The 12,958-nt window shown below is 39.2% G+C and overlaps 1 protein-coding gene across 1 annotated transcript in view; it reads left to right on the top strand.

Annotated features, from left to right (window-relative positions):
- The window catches only part of csmd3b (CUB and Sushi multiple domains 3b), a 773,500-nt gene that overhangs the window by 581,978 nt on the left and 178,564 nt on the right, over positions 1–12,958 (top strand). Inside the window, exons 16-18 of the mRNA XM_042331884.1 lie at positions 757–895; positions 1,402–1,589; positions 2,121–2,309. Of these exons, the coding sequence (XP_042187818.1) occupies positions 757–895; positions 1,402–1,589; positions 2,121–2,309 (516 nt within the window). The remainder of the gene's footprint in view (positions 1–756; positions 896–1,401; positions 1,590–2,120; positions 2,310–12,958) is intronic.

Raw genomic sequence — 12,958 nt, 5'->3', positions numbered from 1 at the left:
ATTATGGTGGATAGATTAGAAGTCACCTGTTAAATGATGATAATATCTGCGTAGAATACACTGAGTGTAGTCATTTCGACTCCACAAAGGTGTTTTTGTTAGTGTCAAACACTTTGATTTCTGAATATTGCATTAAATGAGAATTGGAACACTCAATTTGCTTTTATTGATTTTGGTTCCTGTTTGATGTTACAAATGCGCTGTTGCAGTCAAGAGACCACAAAGAAAGTGCTGTGCATATTTACATTGTAGGCAATCTATTGGCAAATCCTGAATGGTTCCATGTTTCTCAGCTCTTTTTGCACATTTACAACTAATCAAGGTTCTAAAGTATCTCAAAGCCACACAGTAACAAACATCACAAAGCTTTACAGCTTGGATTTCATGCTTCACATAATAGGTTGTTTCATGTGGGTCACTGAAGTTTAATTAGAAATCTTTTAACTTATTAACTGTTTAAGGCTTAGAAAGCTTACAGTAAATTGTATAAGAGGGGAGTTGTCTCTCCAGAAAGAGATTGGTGTACGCTTATCAGTACAACCTGGTGCTGACACAGCATCCATGCTGTGAAGTCGCCATAGTGATGTGAAAGCATTGTTGCAATGAAAAGAGCAGGTTCTTCCAGACTATTTTATTGTTGATGTTCATAATCAATTGTTTTCCCATATTTCAAGCCTGTGCCTTTTGTTGAATGCCTTGCCCTGTATTTACAGGGATACATTTGAATTAAGGTACAAATCTCTGCCCTTCTTTTAGCTCCATGTGGTGGCCACTTTTCTTCTCCCAATGGCATAATCCTGTCACCAGGCTGGCCTGGATATTATAAAGACTCTCAGAATTGTGAGTGGGTGATTGAAGCTGAACCAGGACATTCCATCAAAATAACATTTGAAAGGTCTTCTCACAAACTTTTGTTACTTTGCGTTTCTCGTACGACTGTGTTAACCATGTAAAACAATTCTCTGTGCTTTTGCCAGTGATTCAATTTGTATAAAGTTGTCCTCAAGAGAGGAAAATAAGTTTAGTGTTGATGTCTTAAATAAATCAATTGCTAATTATAGCCATTTTGTCTATTTGAAAAAGTAGCATTTTACCATTACTATTTTGCTAGATACATAGTTTCAATTATGTGTTATGCCCATGAAATTATAACTATATAACACTTTGAAGAGTTAGCATTTTGCTTCCCAATGCAGGAGAATCTTGCATTTTCTCTTTACCTTATGAATTAATCTGCTGCATTGCTTCCCTTTGGAAGAAGCATGATCATTAATTAATTTGTGTTAAGTCTGTTTGGATAAGGTTGTTATGAGGTTAGCCCGTAGCTCTAGAGTACTTAAACTTATTTGAACTGTAGAATAATGACTTATTTAAGATGAACTTAAATCTTTCTCCCCATAGGTTCCAGACTGAAGTTAATTATGATGTTCTAGAGATTCACGATGGATCAAATCTTCTTTCCCCTCTTCTTGGCTCTTTTAATGGCACACAAGTTCCTCAGTTTCTATTTAGCAGCACCAACTATCTTTACCTTCTCTTTTCAACGGACAACAGTCGTTCTAACATCGGTTTCAAGATTCATTATGAGAGTAAGCATTGCTTTTAAATCTCTTCCCTGATATGATTCAATTGATCTGTTCTTCGTTGGCTTTTCTTTCTTCTCTTACTTTTATTATTAAAAATGGACACTTCCTTTGATCAGCGAACATTGACCTGCTTCATGTTTCCTGTTCTATCCTCCCTCCCTGCACCAAATAAGCTTTTAAGCATTGCACTTTTTGGTACTGTACCCCTGCTCTCTGGTACCATGAAGTCCCTCCAACTCACCCCCTCCTTCTCCTCTTTCAAAGCCCACCCCTTTTGGTCAACGTTCGCCATCACACCCTATTCAGCTCCCAATCCTTGGCTTCAGTGTCCCACCAACTGTATAAAGCTCCTTGAGACATCCTCCCAATGTAAAAGGCGCCATATAAATGTATATTGTATTGCTCTGAACATGGATGTCTTGTGGAGCGGGTAGCAGTGGCAAATAGCAGCTTTTGTGAAATAATGAAAAAATACTTAACTTTAAGGTTCATAGTTTATTCGCTTTGCTTCATGTTTTCCCTTTTCCCTTGCAGGTGTTGCAGTTGATACATATTCCTGCATGGATCCAGGTATACCTGTTAATGGGCATCGATATGGCCAAGAGTTTTCAATAGGCTCAAAAGTGACATTCAACTGTGAACCTGGCTATACACTAGGACATGAAGAGCCTCTGATATGTGAAAAAAACCATTGGTGGAATCATCCATTACCAAGTTGTGATGGTAAGGAACTACTGTAAAACTACACTTTAACCTTGTGTCTTTAAATGGAATTCAGTTTTTTTTTGTTCAAAATTAGATTGCCATGAGGATTATTGTAATAATTATTGTCAGAATAATATTATGATTTCAGCTTTGAAGGGATTTGTAGATCAGTGAGAGGATCTTGATAGGCACAGCTGCAACCACAGCTTCCAACATTGAGTTCCACATTCTCATAACATTGAGCACTCTGAGCATATACATGTGAAGGGCACTATGTAAATGCAAGTTGTTGTTGATAGCTGTGTCCACTCATCCCAGGTAACATCCTTATAAGTCTATGCTGTGCTCTCTTCAATGCTACAATATCTTGCTACTGTATACTGTTGCTAGAAAAAGCTAAATATAGTTTAACACTCAGGAAGATACTCTTAACTTGGGATGTCCTCCCATTGTGAAAGGTGCTGCATAAATGTAATTTGTTGTTCTGCAAGGAAGACCATAACAACTGTTTATCAATAATGGAATTTTTTGAATAAAGCAAACTAATCATTGATAATGACATCTTTCTACAATAGTGCCCATTTTCCACCCAATAATACTATACAACTGCACAACCCTTAATTGAGTGTAATGAATTCAGTTGCAATGTTTTTACGAAGTGCATTTCAGTGTTGTTTGAGAATAATTCAATTCATTGCAATTTGGACTCAAATTATTAGAAGGAAGTTATCATTTTAATCACCTTCTTGCTTTTGGTTAACTTTGAATACAAGTCTCCAGAGATGACAGCACAATCCAAATTGAAAGACTGCTGAGCTTTGCAATATGTGCATTATACTGAAAGCTATTCAGGCACACCATTTCAGTGATTATTCACTTTGTTTCACTGAGCCTGCATAATATTTAATGGTCCATTTGTGATAGTTTATACCGATGGTGAAAGAAGTACTGATGGAATATCCTTTTATATCGAACACTGAGTGCTGAACTCTCATCTGGAAGATTGATCCCAGCTTAAATTGCTGGAAGTGATAAAATATCACACAGTTTGAGATCGATATGAATGTACAGACTGGATTTATACGTTCTGTCCTCAGTTCATGACGCTGAATAATTTGGGGGGGTTCCTAGAGGGGGTATCAGTCATGGTCCATAGTATGGAAATAGGAGCACGTCCCGTGAAATAATAATAATAATGATAAATAATCCCTGCATTTGGAGTAGCATCTTATATAGTCTAAATATCTTCAAGTGTTTCACAGCAGCTTATTGTAAAGTGCAGTGACTATATTTGTAAGCTAATGTGTCAATCAGTTTTTGCACGGCAATGTCCTACATCAGTCTCGAAGTGAATGACCAATTTTATTTTATGTATGTATATATGCGTGTGTGTGTATGTATGTGTGGATGTATGGGATTATTGGCCAATGGAGCCAATATCTTGCTAGTTAGTTTAATTTATTGGGATTTTCCTGGTGGCAATGTGATTTATGTTATGAGGTTATACTCCAACAGTAATGCACATTCTGGAGTCACCTAAACCTTGGCTCTTGTCAATTTGTGCCTAGTACTCTCCAGTATTAGGTAATCAGAGCACACCCCTCCAGGGACATAGGATATGGTCCATTTCAGACACATGTAAATTCATGTGTCACCCTGGCTTAGTTGATAGAATTCTCACCCTTGCATCAGACAGTTGTGGTTCAATCCCAACATCAGGACTTGGAACTCATATAATCTTGGCTGAGTTTCCAGTGTAGTGCTGGGAGATGTGCAGTATTATTGGAGGTGAGGTCCTTAGATTGAGACACAGAAGCACCGTCTACCTGTTTAGATGGACTTCAAGATCCTATTGCACTTTTTGAAAAGTTTCTCCTGGTATTCTGACCAACAATACGCAGGATAAAATTGCTCATTCACATCATGGATGTTTGTGGGACATTGTTGTATGCAAATTGGCTGCCATGTTTGCTCACAAATATACAGTCATCCCACTTTACAATAAATCCTGCAAAGCACTTTGAGATATCCTCCCGACATGAAAAATGCTATATCAATATAAAGATGATTATCTTAATAAATTTCCTTTATAGGTGGCATACATATATGGAAGTTTGGTTTGGATACTCATGTTATGCAATACTAGGATCACAATGTGCTGGATCATTAAGTTATTTAATAGAAAAAGAATATCAATTGACATCCATGAGTATCATGTATTTTTTCGCCCAAAGACAGTTACATCCAACTTCCCATCATCACATTCTTCAAGAATAAACAGCATCACTGATTCTCAACTAGTTTTCCACAAATAGTACAGTTCTGAAAACAGTCCTATAATACTGTTTACTCAGCCTGAACTACCATACTAAAGGTTTTAATTGTTTCCCAGTACCTCCTGATCATATGGTGACCTTCATGCAACATTCTCCCAAGCAATCTATGCTGATATCTCTGCTGCCTGCCTTTTGTAAGGAATTTGTATTGCTTCATCAGTTCTCCTGCCATAGGCAAATTGGCTTTTGTGGTGTGATAAAGCTTATGCTGTCTGGCCAACCATCTCTGCAATAAGCCAATTTGTTCACGTACTTTATTTTCTTCTAGGCAAACACAATTATTTCTGACGAGCTTTGATACTTATTAAACTAAATATCATCCTCTTAGTGTGGTTTGTTTTTCTTCCTTTTTAGCTGTACAGTGGACTAGGGATCTCTACAGTACGTCAGTGGAATCATTGTCAAACTTACGTTAATAGTTTCTGCTGGAAATTACAACCTGCATTGTTTTTTAATTTGTTTCAGTTAAGATAACTAGCTCCTCAATGTCGCTCTCCACTGAACGGTTGTCTGATGCACATTGTGATTGGGGTCAATGACTGTAAGTGTGTAACATCATCATGTAGGCTCGGCGTGACATTATTACGTGGGCGGGAACAGCACACGGGCCAATTAGTGTGAAAGCAGTTTATTGTTGGACATGTGCTACAGAGGTTGGTTGGCAGTCAGCACTGTGTATGTTGGCTGTACAATTATTTTAATGTGTCCTACCTTTTGGTGCTGGCCCTTTTACTGATGACGCTAAACTTAAGCCAAATGTACCCAGACATTACAAGCTCATGTTTTGAGCAACATTTAAGCTATATTTTGTGGAGATAATGAACACGTTCCTGATTTTTTTCAGCTAGAATTATAATATTAATAATAATCTTTGTATAGCGTCTTATCACGTTGGAAGGACGTCTCAAAGCACTTTACCGAATTTACTGGAAAGTGGAATGACTAAATTTTGTAGGCAAATTGGCAGCACAATTGTGCACAGCAAGGTCCCACAAACAGCCATGAAATGAGTGATCAATTGTATTTGGAGGACTGATGGCCAGGAACTCTGGAGAAATTCCCTTCTCTTTTTAAATTGTGCCATGAGATTTTTAACATCCACCTGAACAGGTAGCTGGGACCACAATTTAACATCTCATCTGAAGGATAGAACCTTTAACAATGCAACACATTTCAGCGCTGCACTGGAGTGTCAGCTTATACTGTGAGTTCAAGTCCCGACTTTGGATTTGAGCCCACAACCTTCTCATTCAGAGGAGAGAATGCTACTACTGCTACCATTGAGGTAACATCTGCTTTCAGCCCCAATAAAAGTCACATACTAGATGCCTAATATATATTTTCTATTTTTTTTAAAAAAAGTTTCTATTTAGGATTAAAAAAACTCTAATATGATGTTATAAATATCCTGGATTCTGTGCCTCTTCTGTCTGTATTCGTATACAATTCAATATTGTTTCAGTAACATTCTTGAGAAATCATCACACTTAATTCAAATGATGCAAGATAAATGTTTACTTTCCCTCTCACCAATTTCATCTTCTCCCAATCTCTGGGTTTGAAGGAGCTTGGCTGTTTTTACCGTCCCCTGGAGCTATGGTTCCAGCTGTTACCTAAATCAATTGGCCATTATCTATGGGTGTTGACAGTGGCAGCAATAGGAGTTTGTTAGACTAGTGGGGGTGGGGGCGGAAGGGACAGGGGGTGAGGTGAACCCTTAACATGTCCTCATCTAACATCAATACATGAGTGTAAGAAGATTAATTGCTCTTACCTTCTTCATATGGTTCTATCTGGTATTTAACCCAATGGCCATAATCTGTGGATGAGCATTGATAGTGAGTAAGGATAGTATGATAGACTGAGGTGGGGAAGTTTGTGTGTGTTGTGGTGGGGGGAGAAGCAGAGGTTGAGTTTAATCCTGTTCTCATCTGATATTAGAACAGAATCACCAGGGTCATAGAATCATAGAATTACACACCACAGAAGAAGGCCATTCAGCCCATCGTGTCTGTGTTAGCTCTATGAAAAGAGCTATCCAATTAAATCGGAGTCCCAGGTGCTCTCCCATAGGCCTGCAAACCGTAAATGGGAATCCTGGCTGATTTTCGCCTCTCTAAAGCTTGACATTAAGAGCATTGCCTTGGCACCCTATTGCTGCAATAGCAGAAAACAACTAACTCAGCATATACTGAAGATTGAATCTGGGACCTTCTGGTTTTATAATTCCATCAAATAAATTCCTTGAGCCATTAAGAAATTCAATATTCATCAGTTCTAACAATTTTCTTCTACGCTTGGTATGTACAAGAGTGTAAAATTATATATTTTAATTTATAAGATGAAGCCTTGTCATAAGCAAATAAAACCTCACCAATATCTACTTGCACTGTCATTAAGCAGTGATGATTAATTGCGGTCATAAAAAGATTTTTCACTTTTCCCTAACAATTTATCATCCATAACAAAATCCTCCGTAATTCTGATTATATTCCTTACATTCTAGAAATGTTCTAAATAAATTTTATGATCCCTTTGCTATTTACAAAACATACCAACCGCTGAGCTATCTGAATCACAAATTCACCTTGGAGCAGAAATCCGTCACTGATTGTTCACAGAGGCCTCATTGCTAAGCATTTTTCAAAACCATTTCCTATTCAGTTTAGATATTTATTTGGTCTCTGCCATCCAGAGGATGATCAATGTCACTAAGATGTTTGAGTCAGCATTTGGGGCCAGGCTGGAGTAAAATAATTCCCTGTTCTCAGTAACAATCAAATGATCATACTTCATATCCATAATTAACCTGTAGGAAAGGGAAGAATACAAAAGGAAGGCTTATGTTGCTTATTCTTTAATTAATATTGGGAATTGTAACATATAATTTGCCCAAACCATGAACATAAAATATTTTTTTCTATGTCAAGATTTTAGTTCAGTGCAACAACAACTTACATTTATATAGTGCCCTTCATGCAGGGTAGCATCTTGGAGCGCTTCACAGTGGCTTGTAGTTGTAAAATTATTATTGTTAATAATAACATGCTTCACAGAATATATTGTAAAATGGAGTTACTGTGTATGCTGAAGATGAATGCAGCAACCAATTTGCACACAGCAATAACACACAAATAGCCATGGAGTGAATGACCAATTTTACCTGAAGGATTATTGGTGAGGACACTGAGAAACTCGCTTCTCCCCAGACTGTACGAGTTCAAAGTCCTGACAAGGGGTTTAACATTGAAATCTACAGCGCAGAACAAAGTAAGTTGAGACATTGAGTCGGCACCAGCTCACAGCAGATTGCTCGAATCCCACTGCCCTGCCTTATCCCCATACCTCTTCAAGAGCATCTCTTTCATATGCTTGTTTACTTTTCTCTTGAAAGCTATAACGGACTCTGCTTCCACTATTCTACTTTGCAGGGTGTTCCACATCCTAACAATGCTCTGGGTGAAAAATTCTTCCTAAATTCTTCTTTTGCTCTTCTTGTGGCTATTTTATAACTGTGTTCCCTAGTTACTGACTCCTAAATTAATGGAAATAACTTCTCTATTTAACCTAACAACAACAAAATTACATTTGTAAAGCACCTTTCACACAAAACTCCTCATGATTTTGTAAACCTCAATCAAGTCCCCCTCTTAACCTTCTGTGCTGCAATGAAACAGACCCAGCTTCCCCAATCTCCTCAGAACTGTAACCCCTCATCCTCAGAATCATTCTAGTGAACCTTCTCTGCACCCCTTCCAAGGCCCTAACATCTTTGCTGAAGTAAGATGCCCAGAACTCGACACAATGCTGCAGTTGCAGCCTACAATGATTGATACACATTTAGTTTTAGATAGAATCCACAATCTCTACAACAAGTTAATTGTTAGTGATATAATTGATAATATAAATAAATATCTGTTGTAACAATATAATAACAATACATTTGCTATAGCCTTTTATTATGCTGGAACATTAAGACTTTATGATCTCAAAGTCAAAATACAGCCTTCTAACCTAGAGGTGATTCATCATTGAGTATTAATTATTGAACAGTATGAAATAGCAACATTTTATAATAATAATAATAATCCTTGCATTTGATATAGCGCTTTTCACGTCTTCTCGACGTCCCAAAGCACTTCACAGAATAGATTGTAAAGTAAATTGACCGGATATTTGTGGGCGAAACATTTTATAACGTGTTCCTTATAATAGTTATCACAAGAAATGTATTGTGAAATATCACAGATTCCATCCACTAATCTTTAATTCCTTACCACTTTCATTGTAAAATAAAAGTCCTTTTCTGTTTTACCTGGAGGTACAATATATTTCTGTTCCCAAAAGGAATGGCTTGATCCAGAATTCGTGGAGCCAATTTATACCAACCTACCCATTCCCTCTGCTCAGCCGGCTCTGGCCTGCTCCACGTCCCCTGACCCACTCGCCCCACCAACCTCTGGAATTCCATCCCCCATTCACTCCGCCTCGCCCCCTCCTTAGCCTCCTTCAAATTCCGCCTCAAGACCCTCCTTTTCGACCATGCCATCAGTCACCCCCCTTCCCCTTCTCCACCCCCTGAACCCAGCTCGAGTCTGAAATACTGTACTCTGTCCAGAGCCTTGGGACATCCTCCCATGTGAAAGGCACTATACAAATGTAATCTTGTTGTTGTTGTTGTTTGAATACTCTTAATTATGATGATTGATTTTTGTATGTTTCAAGCAGCCAGCTGACCAAAAACAACCCAAACAATCAAGTTTAGCTTATATTTCAGTAACTGGAGCTCAGTTGGGCTGAAGGTGCAGTGTTTCATTGAGGATACTTCAACTCCAATCATTTCCAGCCACGTGTTGTAGTCACACATTGTTGAGTTCCCTATACCTTTATACATGATTGTTTATGATGCATAAAATAAGATGGAAGATAATTGGTGGAGGGCAATGAAATTAAGAATTTATTTCATGTAAACAACACATTTTGCTCACAAATACTCTGTCAATTCACTTTAGAGTATATCCTGTTAAGACATCTCAATAGCATGGTAAAGCACTATATAAAATGCAAGGATCGTAATTATGATGATAAGAAGTAGCATAACCATTAATCAGCATTTAAAATATTATTTAAATATTCTGTTGATTTTAAGTAATACTTTAAGTGCTGATTTATGGTTATGCTACTTATCATTATCATAATGATGAACTTTGTATTTTATATGGTGTCTTATCATGCTGTTGATACGTCTCAAAGCACTTCACAGGATACACTGTAAAGTGCATTGACATTCTGTATTCTTTAGCTCTTCACTCAATGTTCTGTTTCTAACATAAAACAAGTGAAATAATTTAAATCTTAATTGGAGCTCTATGACACAGTGTTCTGTTTTAAGTTTTAAAATTGGGGTCAGACTCCGCCACTGTCAAGCGCTCTGAGACGCTACCCCATGTGAAGGGCGTTAAATAATGCAAGTTGTTGTTGAAATGCACTCGTGAATCCTATTATTCTTGCTAGCTTGGGGATTTAAATCTTGTCTGCCAAACAGCTGCCACTAAGAGTGAAAGGATACATTATCTTTGTATAAAATTGATAGAACAACGTAAATTTTATTTTAATGAGTTTGAACTAGAAATGAAAATACCAAATATAGCTAAAGTCTTTCTCAGGGAAATGTATTATTCCAAATACAATACTTTGGATAATCGTTGTATTTAGCTTGGCTGTTGCTTTGCTACATGATTTCAAATCTGTTTGTGCAGTTTGTTGACAGTCTTGGGCAATGGAGAAGTTGCTCTCCATGCTATCAATGGCCAATCTGGATAATGAAAGATGGTGGCAAACACCGAATACAATAACTGTGACTGAACAAATCTCCATACTTAATGCTGTGCATTTAATAATTGGGAAGTTTTGGTGCTCAAGATACAGAAAATAGATGTGTGGAACTGAATATTTTCCCACTCTTTAGATTTTAAGTTCTCCTCTGAGTTTCTCCAACTACAAATGCAGCACAGATCACATATGCAGTAACACTCCCTTTTTATAGCCCCAAAGTAGCACGTCCCGTTTTAATTTCCTCAAGAACAGATTTCCTTATTGCCTGTTACTATTGAGTGATGGTTACTGTTGTAATTTGGATTTAAAACAGCCATCATCACGCCTATCCTTAAAAAAAAAACCATCCCTGCTCTCAAATTACTGCACCATCTCTAACCTCCCTTTCCTTTCCAAGGTCCTGAAACAAGTCGTTGCTTCCCAGCTTCACTCCTTCCTCTCCTACCACTCCCTTCATGAACCCCTCCAATCAGGTTTCAGTGCTGCCCACAGCACAGACACAGCTTTGGTCAAAGTGACAACTGACATTTTGTCCATCAGTGACCAGGGCTCCCTGTGCCTCCTTGTCATCCTCGTCTTCCTTGACCTCTCTGCTGCCTTTGATACCATTGACCACTCTATCCTCCTCCACCACCTCAACTCTCACCTCAACCTTCATGGTTCTGCCCTTGAATGGTTCAGATCCTACTCTTACACCATCTCCACTTTGTCTCAACAATCGTTTTCTCCTCTAGCCCCTGCACTGTCTTGTGCTGCATTCCTCAGCGCTCTGTACTTGGTCCCCTCCTCTTCAATATCTATATGTTCCCTCTTGGTAACAGCATCCGCAGACATGGGGTCAACTTCCACATGCGGATAACACCCAACTCTATCTCTCTGCCTCCATGCCCCAACTCCACGACCACTGCTGTCCTGATAGAAAGTCCTGGATGAGAGCTAACTTTCTATGGTTGAATGTCAACAAGACGCTGGCTCTCCTAATTGGCTCCCATCAGTGCCTCCACTCCTTAGGCGCTAACAGCGTCACCATCCAAGGATGCACACTCCATCTTATTAAGCCAGTCCGGAATCTTGGTGTCTTGCTTGGCCCTCAACTATCCTTTCTATCCCACATCCATGCCATGATCCGCTCTGCTTTCCCCCCTCCGCAACATAGCCCGGATCCGCCACTGTCTCACATCACAGGCTGCCGAGATACCTCATGCACGTATTCATAACATGGCTATGCAAACTCCCTCTTGTCGACCTCCCCAACTCTTCCCTAAATAGGCTGTAAATCATCCAGAACTCTGCAGCCTGTGTCCTCTCCTGCACCAGGCTCTGTGACCCTATCACTCCCATCCTCACCCAACTCCACTAGCTTCCCATCACCGAGAGGATATAATTCAAGATCCTGGTCCACACCTTCAAAGCCCATCATGGCCTGGCTCCCCCCTACCTCTGCAACCTCCTAACCCCTTAGCAACCTGCACGCACCCTCCGCTCAGCGGGCTCCGACCTGCTTCACATCCCCCGCCTCGCCCGCCCCACCATTGGCAGGCGAGGCGGGCGATGTGAAGCAGGTTGGAGCACACTGAACGGAGGGTGCGTGCAGATTGCTAAGGGGTTAGGAGGTTGCAGACATAGGGGGGAGCAAGGCCATGATGGGCTTTGAAGGTGTGGACCAGGATCTTGAATGAATCTCTGCCCCCACCCTTTTGAACTCCATCCCACAGTCCCTCCACCTCGTTTCCTCCCTTGCCTCCTTCAAGACTAGTCTCAAGACCTTTCTCTTTGACTGTGCCTTCGATCACCCTCCTTCCCACCTGCTCTCCATCCTCTCCGATCCCAAACACTAGCTTGGGTCCGAAAAACTGATTGTCCAGCACCTTGAGACATCCTCCTGCCATGAAAGGCAATCTACAAATGTAATTTTGTTGTTGTTGTTATGTCCAGTATTAAATGGTTAACTTAATTTCAGTACATGGATTGTTCCAGGTTGCAGGTGAAGCCTGATTGCTTCCACCAGTATAGCTGGATTCAACCCCAAGTCCCAGAGCTGAAAGGACAGCATGTTAAACCACTCAAGTTGTTTCTTCTTAAGTGTGTTGGCTTCATTTAAGGAATAAACACTGGCCTATTAAGTCTGAACCTCTTAAAATGATGTTCCTTTCCATTGTACATTTATTTATTTATTTCATAATTTAATGGGCAAAAGTGAAGGTTTCTATGTATACATACTCGTACGCAAAACGTGCAATGTTGTGGTTAGTGTTAGTTCAGCAATCGCAAGCCTTGTGAATTTAGTATTCATCAATTAAGGGATTTATGACGCTATTAAAAAATAAAATTTGAATGTATTTTCTGAAATAAAATAAATTGCACCCTTTCTGATATGCCTTTATAATAATGTGATTTTCCATCATAAAGACTTAATGAAAAGATGGCTAGATTTAACAAACAATAAAGTTTCATCATTGGTCAGCCAGCCCAGGCTGTTTTTGTCTTCCTCCCAGC

This window comes from Callorhinchus milii, unplaced genomic scaffold (assembly GCF_018977255.1).
Source record: "Callorhinchus milii isolate IMCB2004 unplaced genomic scaffold, IMCB_Cmil_1.0 Scaffold2, whole genome shotgun sequence".
NCBI lineage: Eukaryota > Metazoa > Chordata > Chondrichthyes > Chimaeriformes > Callorhinchidae > Callorhinchus > Callorhinchus milii.
Note: the sequence above shows the minus strand (reverse complement) of the source record. Positions and strands in the feature narration are given on the sequence as shown.